At 30.8% G+C, this 18,045-nt stretch overlaps 3 protein-coding genes across 4 annotated transcripts; 2 read left to right on the plus strand and 1 right to left on the minus strand.

The window, feature by feature from the left end:
• Window positions 1-324: 324 nt before the first annotated feature.
• Window positions 325-4,449, minus strand: LOC113867570 (rhodanese-like domain-containing protein 14, chloroplastic). The gene is made up of 6 exons (XM_027502966.1): window positions 4,094-4,449; window positions 3,944-3,990; window positions 3,672-3,764; window positions 3,405-3,543; window positions 3,210-3,312; window positions 325-2,710 (listed from the first exon to the last, which is right to left on the minus strand). Exons 1-6 carry the CDS (start codon window positions 4,299-4,301, stop codon window positions 2,596-2,598), a joined length of 705 nt encoding a protein of 234 aa, XP_027358767.1. The 5' UTR covers window positions 4,302-4,449; the 3' UTR covers window positions 325-2,595.
• LOC113867560 (UPF0160 protein MYG1, mitochondrial-like) lies at window positions 497-2,243 on the plus strand. The gene is made up of 6 exons (XM_027502954.1): window positions 497-845; window positions 957-1,055; window positions 1,151-1,342; window positions 1,484-1,603; window positions 1,748-1,819; window positions 1,989-2,243. The coding sequence occupies exons 1-6, from the start codon at window positions 507-509 to the stop codon at window positions 2,211-2,213; spliced, it is 1,047 nt and encodes a 348-aa protein (XP_027358755.1). The 5' UTR covers window positions 497-506; the 3' UTR covers window positions 2,214-2,243.
• Window positions 4,450-12,252: 7,803 nt separating the features above from the next.
• LOC113874605 (molybdate-anion transporter-like) lies at window positions 12,253-16,984 on the plus strand. 2 transcript variants are annotated; one of them, XM_027512833.1, is made up of 8 exons: window positions 12,253-12,508; window positions 13,391-13,557; window positions 13,647-13,815; window positions 14,906-15,176; window positions 15,481-15,746; window positions 15,859-16,074; window positions 16,159-16,261; window positions 16,430-16,984. In XM_027512833.1, the coding sequence occupies exons 2-8, from the start codon at window positions 13,403-13,405 to the stop codon at window positions 16,486-16,488; spliced, it is 1,239 nt and encodes a 412-aa protein (XP_027368634.1). In that variant the 5' UTR covers window positions 12,253-12,508; window positions 13,391-13,402; the 3' UTR covers window positions 16,489-16,984. The 2 variants fall into 2 exon arrangements, with proteins under 2 accessions (XP_027368634.1, XP_027368626.1); XM_027512825.1 differs by having other exon boundaries at window positions 12,255-12,508; window positions 13,413-13,557; window positions 16,430-16,980.
• Window positions 16,985-18,045: the final 1,061 nt, after the last annotated feature.

Below are 18,045 nucleotides of genomic sequence, written 5' to 3' on the forward strand. Positions count from 1 at the left end.
TTATAATTAAATTCTTACATAAATAAATGTTTAATAATTAAAAAAATTATAATAATTGTGACATATTAGTGATTTATATAAACTAACAAAATGTAAAATTTGAAAATATTTATTTCTGACAGTTTTATTTAAATATTATATATTTATCAATTTACACACATTAATTTACATCATACGCCTATTACATGCGTGTTAAATCATTTGATAAAGTGCACATTGAGATATTTAATTTATAAGGTTATTAAATTAAAATACGAACAATTAAAATCAATAAATCAAATAGTAAGAGGTTAAAATATGAAAATAAAAGGTGGAGTTAAGTAAAAGAAATATACTAATAAATTAATTTAATTATAATTTGTATGTGAACAATGCTTGCTGCCAACAGGAAATAAATAAATAAGACATTCGCACGTGAATCAGGAGCTACGACGTCGTTGAGGCAGCGTCATCCTCCATCTTCTGTTGTCGCGGCAGAAACACAGCAGAGACAGTTCCAGAAAAAAATGGTTAAGCTGGGGGGCGCGTGGCACAAAACATTAACTTTCAACGCGCCTCGCTGGGTAGCATGCTCCTTCTCGACGCGCGTGGGCACTCACAACGGAACCTTCCACTGCGACGAGGCCCTGGCGTGCTTCTTGCTTCGCCTTTCCAAACACTTCTCCAACGCTCATATCGTAAGAACGAGGGACCCGAAGCTTCTAGAATCTCTCGACGCAGTAGTCGACGTGGGAGGCGTGTACGACCCGCTACGACACCGTTTCGATCATCACCAGAAGGACTTCTACCAAGTCTTCGGTTTCGGCTTCCACACTAAGCTCAGTAGCGCTGGTCTTGTCTACAAGGTGTTTGTGTTTGTGTTTGTGTTTTGTTTGTTCAACACTCATTCACTCACGACGCCGTTTCGATTGTTCACTCTTTTCTTTATATAACCTAATTTGTTCCTTTTCATATAGCATTTTGGGTTGGAGATAATTGCCAATGTGTTGGGGCTTGGCGAAGAGCATTCTCATGTTCATCAGTTATATTCAGTTATATACAGAAACTTTATCGAGGTGCTTGTGTGCTTATATCATTATGATTATATCTGACCTCTAATCAAGCATGCTTATGTTAGTTATATCACAATACTTGTTCTCTCTCTTTTCAGGCAATTGATGCTACGGATAATGGAGTGAATCAATATGATCTAAATGAACCTCCCAAATATGTAATTAACACGAGTTTGTCTTCTAGAATAAAACGGTTGAATTTGGACTGGGTCGATTCTGACCACTCATCTGACAGAGAAAATGCTGCGTTTCATCAAGCAATGGCCCTCGCTGGTGCTGAATTTTTGGAGGTGACACTGTTACACTTTTGAAATTTCGTTGTTTACTGTAATTTTGGTGTACTGTTTTCTCACTACCTGCTGAACTAATCGAGCTAGAAACTAGTCGTGAAAAGGAATGATTTTTGTGTTTTGTTGTTTTTGGTGTTACAGAATGTGAATTATTATGCTAAATCATGGTTACCAGCGCGATCGATTGTTATGGAGTGTCTTGCAGCAAGGGAAACTGTTGATTCTAGTGGAGAAATTATAAAGCTAAGCCGATCTTGTCCTGTAAGGAACAGCCCACAGGGCATTTGATTAATCTCATGCAGTTTTTAATTATTATTGTAGTGGAATGGTAAATTACAATCTTTGATGGTTTTGAATATCATTGTAACTATTGCCAAACCTTTTTCTCATTTGTTCGTTTCACAGTGGAAACTTCACATACATGAGCTTGAGGAGGAAATGAGAATCAGTCCTTCTGTCAAATATGTTCTTTACCCGGTATGTATTTTTAACTGAATTAGTCAATGAATCTTTAGAATTGAATATGAGCATAATCATTGTTGCCCAAAATAAAATTATGTAAGGTGGTTTATTTGATCATCATATTAGGACCCATTCTTTATTTTACTATTTGATCTTAAATTTACATAATGGGTGATTTTTGTAGGATGATAGGAGTGAGAATTGGCGACTGCAGGCAGTGGCAATTTCTCCTGCTAGATTTGAGAGCAGAAAACCGTTACCCTGTATTTGGAGGGGTTTGGAAAATGACAAGCTCTCGGAGGTTGCTGGAATCCCAGGTTGTACTTTTGTGCACATGAGTGGTTTTATTGGAGGAAATCGAACTTATGATGGTGCTCTAGCTATGGCAAGAGTATCTTTAAAGGCTTAGGCATTGGTAGATTTAACCAAATACCTTTTCCCAAACACATGTTATAGAAATGGATTGGATATCTTAACTAATCAACAGCAATAGAACCAGAAATACACTAATCTTGGTTTTTTCATTGAAGCAAAATGGCTTCTGTGGTTCAGAAACATGGTGTACTCATATAGCTAGATCTCAAAATATTGGTAACACGCTGCTGATAAATGGATCCTTTCCAGTTTAAAGCAGGGATGCAATCTCTAGAGAATGTATTTGATATTTGTGTTGTCAATTCTAGCATTCTAATTTTCTGCACTAGTTCAATAATGACATTTCAATTCGTCAACTCTATTTCTTCATATGCTTTTATTGGCATTCTCATTATGGTCAAAATTAAGTCTAGGCTTCACTCCTCTGAAACGCTTGGCAGACCCTCTTTAAACCATGTGTAAAGACCACCTTCTAGATGGAAGACATTGTTATACCCGTTAAGGACCAGCACGTAAGCTGCTATGAGAGACCTGTGGAAGTATCAATATGTGACCATTAGAGCAACAGATGAATCACTTGAAGAGTTAATAGTAATTTTCCCCCTAATAACAGTCGTGAGAAGATGATATATTGCAGATAATCATATAACTTTCCTTGATCTTACACACATGCAATTCAAGTTATTAACTGCGTCTTCCCTTGTGTATTTTAGTCGATAAAATTTGACTTACTTCTATCTATCTTTCGTGTTGTTACCATTACTTTACACAAATAATAACTTGGTATATACCAATATAAATCTTGTTTTCCCGGTGTTCTAATTTTAAACGACTATACACTCCGTGGTTGGATGCAAAGAGCAAACACATCCAAAATGGTTGCCTCAGAATAGCCATACAAATGCATGCATTCCATAAAACGTCTTCCACCAATTTGGTACTATACACTTGTAAAGCATATATGAAATTCTATTTGCAAAATTAAATATCCAGAGAGAAGAAAATAGGCGCAAGAAAATAAAATTAATACCTTGATTGTTGACCTTCGGGCAGATTTTGTGATGGTTTCATTGTGCCCCCTGCGGAGCAAGCTACGATTATCTTTGCATTTTTATCTAATTTCGCCTCAACAGCTGCCGGCAAGAATAAAAAATCATGTTTCAGAAAAACAAGAAATGCAATAATTCAAACAATGCATAACGAGGTAAATTTGACTCTATCGTACTCTGCATGAACTCTGGGTTCTCTTCAGTACCGGCAAAAATACCAAAAAACGCAAATGCAGCACGTCTAGCAATGTCCCATGCCGTCCACTCTTTTATAAGCCTATATATTTGCACATTGATAGCATCTGGAGGATGAGCCTGCACTATTACCCAAACTCGTCACTTTTTTCTTTTGTACACCATAATTTATAACGATTGATGGAAATCAGAAACACAAATCCAACATTGGAATTGCACTACAAGCCTTATAAAATTTGATCTCTAACCTCTTTGAACTCTGCTTCTGGCCTTACGTCCAGAATCACAAAATTATTTTCTTTCTGAAGGCGCAGAGCTTCCTTCGCATCCACGCTTCTTACCTGCAATTTCATATTATGCACCTTTAAGTGTGTGGCCATAGATCTATGTCGAATCCAGTTTATAATAGTTCTTAAAAGTATTTTCAAACACATATTAAATATCCACTCTGCATATGATATAAATGCGACAATGCTAAAGGATGCAAGTGTGTTTATGTGACACAGAGACTGAACTTTACCCTTTTTTCCAGCAGAAGTTCTCGCTTAACTTTCCAGTCTTCTTCAGCTAATAGCCCCAAGAAAAGTGAAAAAATAAATTTGATTAAGGGGTTCTAATTCTATGTTGTCATCAAAGTGTCATGATAATTTAACTCACTCAGAACAAGTACCTGGCGACTTTGCTTGTTTTGTGGCTGCACTCTGGATAGTTAAACCTCTTGCCATTTTCAGTTGGTGTGATGTTTTTCCTGTGGATTTGCATGATCTCACTCTCCCCCACCTTGAATTATTATAATGTGTAGCTTCTAGAGAAGGTACCCAAGATTGTAAAGATGTTGTACATGAGTACTGTAGAGCAATTGATGTAAAAGCCGCCATGCTTTGAAGCTCAGTTTCAACTGAAAAATCCGATATGGGATTTCGAATTTTTTTAGTTAATGGTTAATATTCAGTAGTTGAATTAGTGGAAGAACATGGGATCAGCCTACATGCTTCTGTTATCTAGTGAGCGTGCTTTAGATATTGTGAGAAATGAGTATCAGCTTATTGTGGATATTTAAGGCTCAGAATCTTAGTCTGTGGTCGATGTTTTCCCACTCCTTAACTATTTGGATATCCTTCGTTGTCATCATTGTCTTCTTTTGTCCTATCTTTACCATTTCTTTTTTAATACTATTTTAATCAAAATATATTTTTAAAATATTGTGATAATTATGTAAGCTTAAAAAAATAAAAAAAATGTTTACTACTTTTCACAAAATTAAAAATGGCTTATAAAGAATTATAAAACATGTTTATAATATAATTATGTATATGTTCTAAATGTTTTTTATACGATTACATTTTAAAATGAACACGTGGTTCACTAAGACTTAAAAATAGCTAACGCAGGACCGGCCCAATCAATCTTGATCTTATTTTAAATTAACTAAAATAATATATTGAAATTATTATATATTTTGCTTGAAAATTATTTTTTAGATTTTTACGATGTAAATTCATTTTTTAAATTGTTGTAATTAATTTCATCAATTATTTTCTTTTTAATTTCTATTAAAGTCAGTTTTTTGTTGTTGAAATATTATTGATTTTAAATAATATTTAATTAATTGTGAGTTTAATTGTTGACATTGTTTTATAAACATTATATATGTACTAAGTAATTAACATTTATAAAAATTTGTAACTAGGTGAATTTTTTTATTCTAATGTTTATAATATTAAACAATAAAAAAATATATTTTAATTAGAACTAATAAAACATAGAATTCAACTAATAAAATAAATAACATATATCAAGAAAAAGTAACTACAATAAGATGGTGACTTTATTTTTTGATTAAAAATAATTATTCTTAATATTATTTATATGCTAATTAATTATATTTATTTTAAATAATAAATTATTAATAATTAATATTTTTAATTTTTATAATTTTGGGGAGACTTCAAGAAAAGACTTTATAACAGTCTGATCTAACCAAAATCTTTGCTTGGTAGATATCATGAACATATTATTAGTGCCACTACCCAAATCTTTGCTTGATCTAGCCCATTTTTCCGAATTCACAAGCTAATTATTTGGTTAATAATTTTTTGTTGTTGGCATTTCTCTATATAATTCTAAAAAGTTCCATATGAATGTCTACATACCATAGTAAATATGAAATAAAAATAAAAACATGTAGTTTACTTTAAGGTTTAAAAATTGAAATAATATTTTAATTGAAGAAGGTGCCCCCCCAGTTATTGACTTATAATGCATATCACCCGAACGCGGTGTTGATTATTGAATGCTTTGCGACATTAGTTAGGCAGCAAATCACGCGCATCCAATTTCTTCTTTAGGCTCTCCTAGTTGCAATATGGTATTGTTAGCTAATAAGCACAATTACATAAATAAACTTTGGGTACCCAAAATGACTCTGAATCGTTTGATGTAAAAGAAATTCCTTAACTCCAAAGAAGGGGCATTGCTGTCCGATCACTTATAATTTGATTGTTTGTTTAGAAAAATAACTTTTCATGTACTTTTTCTTTCATTCGAAGGTGTGGTGGTTCAGTTGGGACTTGAAACTGACTCAAGGGGAATTGTACTAGTACTAGTACAAAATTTTTAAGAACATTATTAACATTTTCTTTTCAATTTCTTAATCTCACTGTAAAATGGTTGATTCTCTCGTTTAGAAGATGAAATTATATAATTTATGTAGGAAGGAAAAGGTTGGCACGAATGGTACTAAGAAAAGTTGGTAATGTAAGTCAATGTGAATCGTGCATAAACGTTTGTGCCAAGTATAATTTCAGTTGGTGAGCAAAACAGTAGTTGGGAATGGGAAGAAAACAAAGTTGCATCATGTTTGGCTAATGTCAATGTCTGCCACGAACCATGACGATGACTTGCTATGCAGTCATGAAGAGATTCGTAGTGGATCAAATTGGTGCATTACCGACATTCTATAATAATTTCATTCATTTTTATTTTTTTTGGGGCATAGCTTGGCTACCTACCCTACCCAGCACCTTGGTTAAGGCCAGGAGAATAAAGAGATCTTTATTTACTCCTCCTTTTAAGTACCTTGCATAATTGAATGAAAGAAATACTAGTATTTAAACTTAGGTCATCTAAGTTGGTCCATGTTTTTAAATATATGTTGTTCAATAAAGAGCATTTTTGCAAGCTATATTTAAGAAGTGAAAACATTAAGTTGACAAGTTGGAAATTAATGCGTTGAAACCAGAAAGAAGAAAACTGGAAGAAAGGGAAACTAAATTTAGAAGAATTTTATATGTATTTCACTGTTTTGTAAAGTGCAGATAAGTTTATTTATTTATAAGTTAAGTACAATATGTTACATAAGATCACAATATCAAGTAACACCTTAAAAGTACAATGGACAGAATGAGAATCCGTCCTAATATGAAGGCTAACATATCGTAACATAACGAAATAACCTAAATCCTTGATATTTTAAAGAGTGAGTTATATATTATATTTTTAATTGAGAGTTGAAATTTAAGCTATTGTTCCAACATGAAAAATGCAAGTTTTCCTACCGCTCCCCCAGAATTATTGCTTCTTTTTTATTCTTTGACCTTATTGAACCCATAGAAAAGATTCCATCAATAGTTAAATTTGAACGTTGTGCTTTCGTTAAACGAGCATATAAGATTTGTTTATATTTTGCTGAAAAACACTGCAAAGGAACAGTTAACATAGCCATTGTTGCGAATTGCTGTTCCCAAGTAGGCAATTTTCCATTCTTTATAGGAATATTGATTATAATTTCTGAGTGTTTAACGCCACCCATTATGCTTTAATATCATAATCTGTACACGGTTATTCAAATGAAAATTTCGAGTAATAGTTTTTCAAATCCAGGTTAAAAGTACGAATGGGAGATAATTTAGATCACATATGTTAGATTTTCTTTAAATAAAAATTGAAGTCAAATTTTATATATGAAAAATGAATTTAGAGGATAAGGTTAATACTTCCATGAATATTTTTTACTCAACCAAATACATGTTATGTGTTAGAGTGAGTGTTTATAAGATTAAGTTTGAATAAAATAAATTTTGTAGAGTTAAATGTAAGCTAAAATTTATATGATTTGTGTTTAAAAGCTAGTGTTATTTAATAATAATAAAAATTAACCCAACATAAAAGTCACAATTTGTTATATCTATTTAAAAGTGAACTTAAAAGTAAAATCAAGTTTAACAGAGGCAAAATATATTAGCATAATAATTAAAACATGTTTAAGAACAAGTTTTCAAAGCTTATACTAATTTTGAGATTATGTAATTCTATGCATTGATGTGAGCAAACCTTACTGACCCATGTCCCAGGTGATAAAAGACATGGGTATAATGCTACAATCTCTGAGAGTGTTTCTTCTTTCTCTTCCCAGCAGGGAGCAGAGAGGACAAAGAGGCTGATAAAGGTTTTCTAGTTGGGAATGCTCTGTAGATAGTTCTTAGAAAAGTCATTTATATATAGTTTTGGGTGGAGACCCATTTTCCACAGCTACTTCCAACTTAAATTGATATTTTGGCCTGCTCTTACCAGTTCCTTGTTCCGACACAGATTGACCGGATGAGGTAATATAAATTTAAATTTAGAGCTTTGTTATGTCATTTTATTTTATTATTTTAAATACTTAAATTTAAATAGAGTTGAAGTTAATAATATCATATATCTTTCTATAAATCTTTCACTTTATAAAATATATATTTGATTATTTCTTACGTGTATTTAAAGGTGCGTATTAAAAAATATTAAACATATCATATGAAGTACTTTATAAATTATTATAAAAATATGTATTAAATAATTTTTATAATTTTAAGATTATAAATATTTTTTATAAACATATTATTTTTTAATTTTTAATATGCTTTATTGATACACATAAAAAAGTAAAATATGTATTAAAAGAAAGAGTTAAACATACATTGTTTTAAAAATATACAATTATTTAATATTTTTTATTGAATAATTAGGAGCATTTAAAAATCTTAAAGGTGAAATTTTTTTTAAAATATTTTTTAATGCATGTTTCAAAGCAGATAATAGAAATTTACATATAAGAAATTTTTATAAAGAATTATATGATGAATATATTAATGATATTAAACACTATATTTTTTATTACATATTATTATTCTTAAATTTATATATTTAATATGTGTTTAAAATTATAAAAGAACAAAAAATGATTTTTCATTATATTTTATGTTATTAATGTGTTGAATCTTATAATATTTTATAATTTTTAATAAAAGTTAATTTATATAAATTTTATGATATATCATTGAATGCATGATAAAAAAATTTTTTCTTAAATTTATAATAAGTACAAATTACTTGTACCATTTGTCACACACCATTAACTCGGTTGTAGTGTATATTTAGTTTAATGTGTGCTTAAAGATATATAATGAAAAGTATTTAATAATAATAATTATTAAAAATATATCATGTTATTAATATATTAAATTTTGTAATATCATGTTTCTTTTATTAAAAAATATTATATATAAATTTTTATTATACGTTGTTTAATATACATTAAAAATTTACTGAATTTAATTTATTTTAAAACAATAACTTGTTTTTGTTAATTTTTAAGGTGTTTTGATAAAAAAAATTTCTCAAAAATAAGTTATACTAAAACATGAGTTTAAAATACTGAAAATTTTGATCATTTGAAGGAATCAACATTATATTTTTCAACTTTTTGGATTTATTTTTATTTGATCGATTAAACTGACTTTTCAATTTTCATTAGTGAATGCAGGTCTGTTGTAAAGTCAAGTGTGACCATTGAAACATAAGATTGATTTATTAATTAATTTTAAATATAAAAAATAATAATGAATTAACTAGGGGTGTGGAACATGTTAAGTTATTGATTTCTCTTAAAAATGTAACCTGCAATTGAGGAGGGAGGGGTCCACAGGACAGTAGCGTATATCGAATAACGCTTTTGCAGGGAGTGGGAGTACTGGATCCGAGACCAACCACCGACACTACCCACCCCTCCTATTCAATTCAATCAAACGCCTCACTTGTTGCCACGTGTCATGCCTTCTTAGTTAAACCACCATAATCACATTCCTCATAATCACGCGTCTTACCCCTCCGTCACTACTTTGTCGTTACTGTGTTTAGTTTAAATACGTTAACATATATATCTAATCCCACATTTAATTATAATTACGTTAAATCAAATATTTTATCACCTTTTAACGCTAACAAATACTAATACGCCTCTTCAAATATTCTTTCACAAAATTCAAATATTTATTCTTTTTTTAAAATTCATTTTAATATATTCTTAATACAAATTATAAACATATCTTCATCATTTGTATATTTTAACTACTCAGGTATGCGTGTATAAGAGGTGGAATGTTTTATAGTGCAAAATTAATTAATATAATTATTAATTTAAAAGTTGTTATTACATAGATTTATTTTATAAAAAATAAAATTATTAAGTACTTTATTGTATTAGTTTATTTTAATAAATAACATACATTTAAAATATAAGTACATATCAAAATTTAAATAATATATTTATAAATGTTTAAATTACATTAAATTTAATATATACTATTAATAAAATAATATAAGATGATTTAATAATTAGATTATTATTATTATTTTATAATTGTTATTATGTGTGACATAGATAAAAATAAAGCTGACCCCCGAGTTTAATTGTAACCTAGTCATCTATTCGATTCATCAAACTAAGAAAACATTAAATTTATGAAAACTTGCCAAACCAGTTCAAAACTTAAAATAAAAATAAAAATAACGATTTCAATTGGTTGTAACCTGTAAAAATTGATTATAAAAAACTAACTTAAATTGGTAGTTTTTTAATTCAGCCAAAATATGTTTTCCGCCTAATAACGGCCTATAAAGGGTTCACTTGTCAAATATATTTATAAATTGTCATTATTCAACTTATTATTTTGATTTTTTATCTTATAAAATGTATACTATGATCATTTTATGTTAATTTAAAATCTAATTTGACTTTATTTTTTTAACATTTCTTCCAAGTTTTTATAAGCCACGTTTCATTTCTCTGTATAAGACATTTTATAAATTTTATGAAACATTTTTTTTTTCCAGATCTATCTTTAAATTCTAATTATTCTGTATTTTTTTAATATTTCTTTTAAACTTCCAATAATAGTAAAATATACCAATGCTCGTTAGTATGCTGAAATTAATGGAACATAAAAAAGATAATTTGTTTTTGGTAAAGAAATCAGAAAGATAATTGAGGTGGAGAGACATATTAATACAATTGGTGAAATTTTAATAAGGTTTAATTTCGAAAAACTTTAGATACTGTGTTATTTTTTTTATAAGTTCAAGACTATTAATTAATTTATGTTAGTTAATTAAAAATGTCTAGTAGTAAATAAAAGAGGGAGTATTTATTTTTTATTAATTTAATGATGGATATCATTTTAAAATTTTAATAATGCATATAATCTCTAATCATTAACGAGTGTGCATGGTTGGTGTTATTAAATTCTTTTGTCATTTAAATTATTTTTGTAAAAATGTCATTAATAATATTGTACAAACATTATCTTTAAATCAAATGTTAATTGCTATCATTCATTTTTTAATTAAAATATATTACAATTGAATGCCAGGGTAATTAACGGCGAACATCTAACAATGACTGAAAAGAACAAGACTAAAAGCTATATATACGGATTACATATGAACAACTTGGTGCTAGTGGATAAAATTAGTACATAAATGTTCGAAATGAACTTGTCAACGAAAAGAATGACAAAATATAAATATTTAACAACTGTCTTTTTTTTTTTTGTGATATTTAATAATGTAAAGACGCTTTCATCAGTATTAAAAAACATGCCTTAATTAATTTTCCCGAAAATCTTTTAACACATTAATGACAAATTAAGACATTTGTTTTAACATGGATGGTGATACTTTTAATCAAAATGTACACTTACTGTTTAATTTTTCCAATGACATACCGATGATAAAAAAAAAATTATAATAAATAATACCTTGGTATAATCTGACAGTATTCACAATAGAAATTTCAATTCAATCCTCACCAATGAATTATCATTAATCAATATCACGATAGAACTTTATAAGCACAAGAACACATCTAATAGTGCAAATTGTTGGAATTGCATAACCTTATTATTTATTATTTTTATATTATACAATACTTTTTTATTTAATTTATTATTAAAATTATTTAATACTTTTTAGTATATATTGTATCTCTCTCGTCTATTATTTTGAAATTTCATTCATAGGAGTATACTTGAGAAAATATTAACTAATATCATCTTAAAGTTCTGAAATATAGGTAAATAAAAATTATTCTTAAAAAAAGACAGAAAAATAGAACAGAAGTAGTATAATATTTATGAATGCTAACAATCAATTTTTCACCCCTTTGTATTTTTATTAATAATTAATTATGTAAAACTTATTAAATAAAATGAGTTCCATATTTATTGACATATCATATCATTAATTCAGCAAATTCCACATGATTTTTTATAAACCATAAAAAAAATAAAAGGAATCTCCATGAAATAGTGTCACCAACATTTTTTTAGTAAATTTACCATTAGCAAAGCAGATTAATTACCTGCCGAGAGAGTCAAAGCACAAATCAAAAGTAAGAACTAAAACGTACAACCGTTTTAGCCAGTTCCAGAATGGTAGTGTTACCGCGTCGCAGCGGATCACAGCACCGTTTCGTGGCACTATATATAGAACCCTCCTTTCTTACCATACTCGTGGGTATCACAGAAATCGTACACACTTGGCTCAGTGCCTCTGAAGCATTCCATTTCCTCAATTGGTTCCATTGGATTTGCGTAGCGTAGCACTGAGATCACGAAAATGGAGTTGTTCTTCTACACGGTGTTTGGTGGTTTGGCCGCTGTTGTGGCAGCTCTCGAGCTCAGCAAGAGCAACAAGGATCGAATCAACACCTCTTCCTCTTTCAATTCCTTCAAGAACAATTACCTCGTCGTTTATTCCCTCATGATGGGTTAGATCTGTCTCTTCTCTCTTAGATCTCTTCGATCTGCTACTTCATTGCGCCATTGTCTCTTGATCTGTGCCTGATTTGCGCCACATTTTCACTCTTCGTTTTTCTTTCTTTCATTTCTCTGTTCGAACGTGTGGAATGTTCGTTAGCTTGTTCTTATGTTATCGTTGCGAAAATTTTAAAAATAAAATAGAATATTAATTATTACCAAAGTAAAATAAAATGAAAAAGCCGTTGCCTGTTGTTTCTTGTTGTCTTACATGCAATTTGGTTGTGTAATTGAAAGTGGGTAGAAATCAGAAACGTTTGAGTCGGATCCTGGTGTAATCTCGGTATCTGAATGGACAATGGTGCTGCCGTATTGATTTTATTACTAGCTTTGGTTTTCTGTGACGATAGTGACGCGTGTTATGGTTCTGGAATTTGTGTTTTTTTTCTTTTTTGGGTTTTGTAATAGATCATGTGTGCACCGCACTTTAGTTATTTATGCTATCCGTTATGTTTTTTAAGAGCTCACTGTTTTGTTTAAAATTTGTTATTGGTCCTTCGAATTATAATAATTTTCGCTGAGGTCATATTTAAAATGGAAGTTTTGCTTTACCAAGTTATCCGTTAAAAGGGGTACATTCATTAAATTCATTTATTTGATGTGTTTATCTGATTTTAGTCATGTATTGCGTCGTTGAGTCATGATACAGAGGACTATGGTTTTGGTGAATATGTTGTGTAATGTAAAGTACTCTGATTGTGATTGTGCTCTGGAAATTGTTCAGAGATTGCTCTGTTTGTGGTTTGTATAAGGTTGCATATGTGCTTGTGCTATTGTCAAAAATGTGGAATTGGGATTGAATTTACTATTTTTAGTTTTTCGTAATCTAATAGGTTGCTGTTTCTATGGCTATAGCTGGAGATTGGCTGCAAGGTCCATATGTTTACTACCTTTACAGTACATATGGATACGGGAAAGGGGAGATAGGACAACTGTTCATTGCTGGTTTTGGGTCCTCCATGCTCTTTGGAACAATTGTCGGATCTCTAGCTGACAAACAGTGAGATGCTTTTTTGGTTTGTTATTTCATCTTGCCGCTTATCTGCCATAGCATTTTTCAGTATCTCATGCTTCTTACACTTAAATCAGAGGTCGGAAGAGGGCTTGTGTGACTTACTGCATAACCTACATTTTGAGCTGCATCACCAAACATTCTCCCCAATACAAAGTCCTGATGTTGGGCCGTGTTTTGGGAGGTATTGCCACTTCACTTCTGTTTTCAGCATTTGAATCGTGGCTTGTTGCTGAGCACTTCAAGGTGAGGAATATTCGTTTCTTTTAAAAATAAAGTTATGTGCTGTTTAATAGCAAAAAAAAAAAAAAAGTTATCTGCTGTTCATTATGAATATTTCCTCTGGATATATTGATTTAAGACATACTAGGAAGTGCCTTGTAATTTGAAGGCATTCATTGACTGACTTATAAAATATGGCGAGATTTTTCTCCGTATTTGGAAGGTCTAGATGACTGGAATTATATAATGTAATTTAAACTCCCACAGGCCATAGCCCATAGGCACAAGGGTGGCTTTGTGTCCTTTTGGACTGACATTTCAAATTGGGCTAGTCTGCACAAGCTTCTCAAGATGTCATAAATAGAACTAGCTATGAATTAAGATCTTACAAGTAACTATAAGTTTTGAAAACAGTTAGAAGTGTATATCTATAGGTTTAGTGTATGTGTATAGGTTCAGTATATCATGTAAATGTATTAATTGAGAAATTGTATTTTGTATTTAGTGGATTCATTATATAGATTAATACTTATTGAGTTCATGGTGGAGAGCTGTAACACAGTTTTTGGCATATGCTTCTTTCTCACAAAAACTATTGCACTAGTTTCTATCGAGTACTAAATGTTTTAATCTAAATCTATATTCAGTTATTAAAAGTGATTAATCAGAAGCAAGAGTGTTTGATGGCATCTGCAATTTGATATCTTTATCATGTTTATTACTTCATTTTAGGTTGTCATGTCATATCTTCAACTTTGCAATATATTGTCCTCGAGATGTTTATTTTTCTTTATTGTTCTTGCTTCTGTACTGTAGAATCTCATGTTTTTCTGAACAAACTTGTCCTTGCGAATTATGTTGATTTCAAAAGAAGCTGATATACAGGTTTTATAAATTATTATGTCTCCCTAAACAAGGTAAAAATGCATCTTCAATTATCAGCTGAGTGGCCGTGAAGTGATTCTTGATCATCAACATACATTTTTACCCTCTAAATCTGTGACAAATGGTTTTTGGAATGTTTTTTTACTTTTGTCTTGATATCCTTCTTGTTGCATTGTGTATTTATGAATCTGATTGTGTGTCTGATTTGTTTTAAACATTAATTTGTCAGAGGGGCTTTGATCAACAATGGCTTTCGTTAACATTCTCGAAGGCTATATTTCTTGGAAATGGTCTTGTTGCTATTTTGGCTGGGTTGTTTGGAAATGTCCTTGTTGATACATTGGCTCTCGGACCTGTGGCCCCCTTTGATGCTGCTTCATGTTTTCTTGCAATTGGTATGGCCATCATACTATCTACATGGACAGAAAATTATGGGGATCCTTCTGAGAGCAAGGACTTACTTACCCAATTCAGGGGTGCTGCTGTGGCCATAGCTTCTGGTATATATCTTGCCTTAGAATTTATCGTTTCATTATCTTTATACAATGGTTCAATTCTGTAAATTTACTTTGAAACTTTATATGCGAGATATTACTATTCATCAGTGTTTGCATGACAAAAATGTGAACATTTATTGTGTCCAATAGCAGTTGTTATTAAAACTACCCTAAATGGAATCAATCAAGCAAATTTGTTCATTGACTTTTCTTTTTCTGTTATGATTTATTTTATTCATCTATTTTCTTGTATTGTTGCTCATTGTGTACTTACCAAGTTCATTTATTACTGCTCTGTGTGTTTCAGATGAAAAAATAGCCTTGCTGGGTGCCATACAGTCTCTTTTTGAAGGTTCAATGTACACCTTTGTATTTCTGTGGACTCCTGCATTGAGCCCAAATGATGAAGAGATTCCACATGGTTTTATTTTTGCAACATTCATGTTAGCTTCAATGTTGGGAAGCTCACTTGCATCTAGGTTGATGGCCCGATCATCACTCCGAGTAGAGAGCTATATGCAGATTGTTTTTGCAGTTTCTTCTGCTGCTTTGATGCTTCCCATTATGACCACTGTAAGCTATTCTTCCTGGATACTCTTTTCCTCTTTCCCTTCTCCACTTTCTCCATAGTTGTGATATACGTCTCACCATTTTACTTTATTTTGTCTTGGTTATTGTGGAACAGTTCATGGTAGTTCCTTCCAAAGTGAAAGGTGGAAGCATCTCATTCTCCGGTTGCATTCAGCTTCTTGGCTTCTGTACTTTTGAGAGTTGTGTTGGCATATTCTGGCCATCCATTATGAAGATGAGATCTCAATACATTCCTGAGGAGGCCCGGAGCACTATCATGAACTTCTTCCGCATTCCTCTGAACATTTTTGTGTGTGTTGTGCTGTACAATGTATGTTTCAAATTTTACTACGAAACAAAGCTTGATCTTATCAATGTAGTATTTTTGTCATGCGTGTGTATTTACTCTCTGCAGGTTGATGCATTCCCTATAACTGTTATGTTTGGCATGTGCTCAATTTTCCTTTTGGTGGCTTGTATCTTACAAAGGCGACTGATGGTGATTGCAGATAAGCCAAGTAAGACCCGCAAGACCATGATACATTGCTTAATATGACTGATATGATAATAACCAGCCTTGATTGTGGAAATATAGACCAATAAAATGCCCTATACGAACATTATTTCGTCTTTTTATGTAACAAAAAATGTTCTTACTTGGAGCTTGGTATTTTTGTTTGAAACAGAAACAGAAGATTGGCAATTGAAGGATAGGGACACCGAATCAGAACCACTGAACATTTAACTGGCTTTAAGAGTAAGTTTTGCGGAGGTACTGAAGTTATCTGCTTCAGTCTTACGTAATGCAGTTTCTGTCTAAACTGTGTACGATGGAATTTGAGTGAAGGTAAACCTGATGCTCTCACAAAGGGAAGGGATCCAGGCAACAGGCAGAAAGGATGAGTGGAGCAATTTCTTTTTTAAGGTGTTTTTGGTATAAATATTGTAGTGCAATTAGATTTCTATTGGCTATTACTTGAGGAGAAATCTCCGTTTTGGTAGCTCTGATATTATTCTTTTGGGGGCAGTATCTAAGTTTGTCCCGTTGGGAATAGTATATATGCCATACTATTTCTTTCTTTGTCTTTTAATTTTGTAATGAAATCGCACTCCATTCAATTAATGCACTCTTTTAATCTTAGGTTATTTTCCCACAAAGATTATGGTCCATAACCTAGATACTGCCCCATGCTGGAGGTGCTTTGTTGACGTACATAAACAAAAAGATGGTTTTGTTCACTTTCAATTGATTGGATTGAAACGGGTACAATAATCTCCTTGGGGTTTCAATTACGTTTTGTCAATCAATCAGAGAGCAATATGGCTTATCCAAGATAATAGTCCTGCACAAATAATAATTAAGCAGCCATTCGTCCAAACCTCAATTTGTTTTAGAAAGGGTTGAGGGGGAGAGAAGAGAATGACCCTTCACTCTGCCTATTCATCTGCCACATAATCTCAAGATCACCCACAAATTAGCTCTATTTAGAATAGCTGTCTGTATTCCATCGATTTTAAAGTTAAAATTAGTTGATTTAATCATAAAAAAAATACTGTAGTTCAGTATAGATATTTGAAAATAACGTCAGATTTGAGTTAATCTGATATGCTTTTGTGGTTTGGATAAGATCAATTATTTTAATTTATTTAAATATTTTTAAGGGACAACCTTTGATTTTTTTATTAGAGAAAAAATAAAAAAAAAGTCTCAAACTAGTACATATGTTCTTTCAGTGACTCACAAGCAATAGTGTAGGTGCCTAAAAAATTGAAGCGGGAATAAGGAGCTAGGGTGGAAAGATACGTGTTCAAGTGGATTTACCTTTTTTTAAAAAAAATAAAATTAAAGGACAATATTGCTTAAATAAAATGTTAAATATATATAAAAATCTATTTAAAGTATTATATCTTAATTAATAATTACAAATCAAAATAATCTCAAGTTTATTTGAGGTAGAATACAAAATTAATATAAATTATAGAGATCAAACAAGCAAAAGTATTTAAAAGATAAAATTAAATTTAATTATATTTGTAGAGATTAAAAGATTGTGTCCTTTTTTCTTCTTACATGCAGTGAACTGTCAGATTGATATATAAGTTCTTTTAAAGTTTTCTAACTGTCACATACATATTCAAAAATTTGTTTAAACGTAATGAGAAAAATAATAGAATGAGCAAAATAAAGAGGATAGATAAATAGAATGTAGTCTAAATACTCGTTGATATAACGATATTTCAAATTCCATTTGAAGGAAAAGAAGCAATTCTGCCCATACTTTTTCTTTTTTAAATAAATATA

This window comes from Abrus precatorius, unplaced genomic scaffold (genome assembly GCF_003935025.1).
Source record: "Abrus precatorius isolate BTA unplaced genomic scaffold, Abrus_2018 Scaffold10, whole genome shotgun sequence".
Lineage (NCBI taxonomy): Eukaryota > Viridiplantae > Streptophyta > Magnoliopsida > Fabales > Fabaceae > Abrus > Abrus precatorius.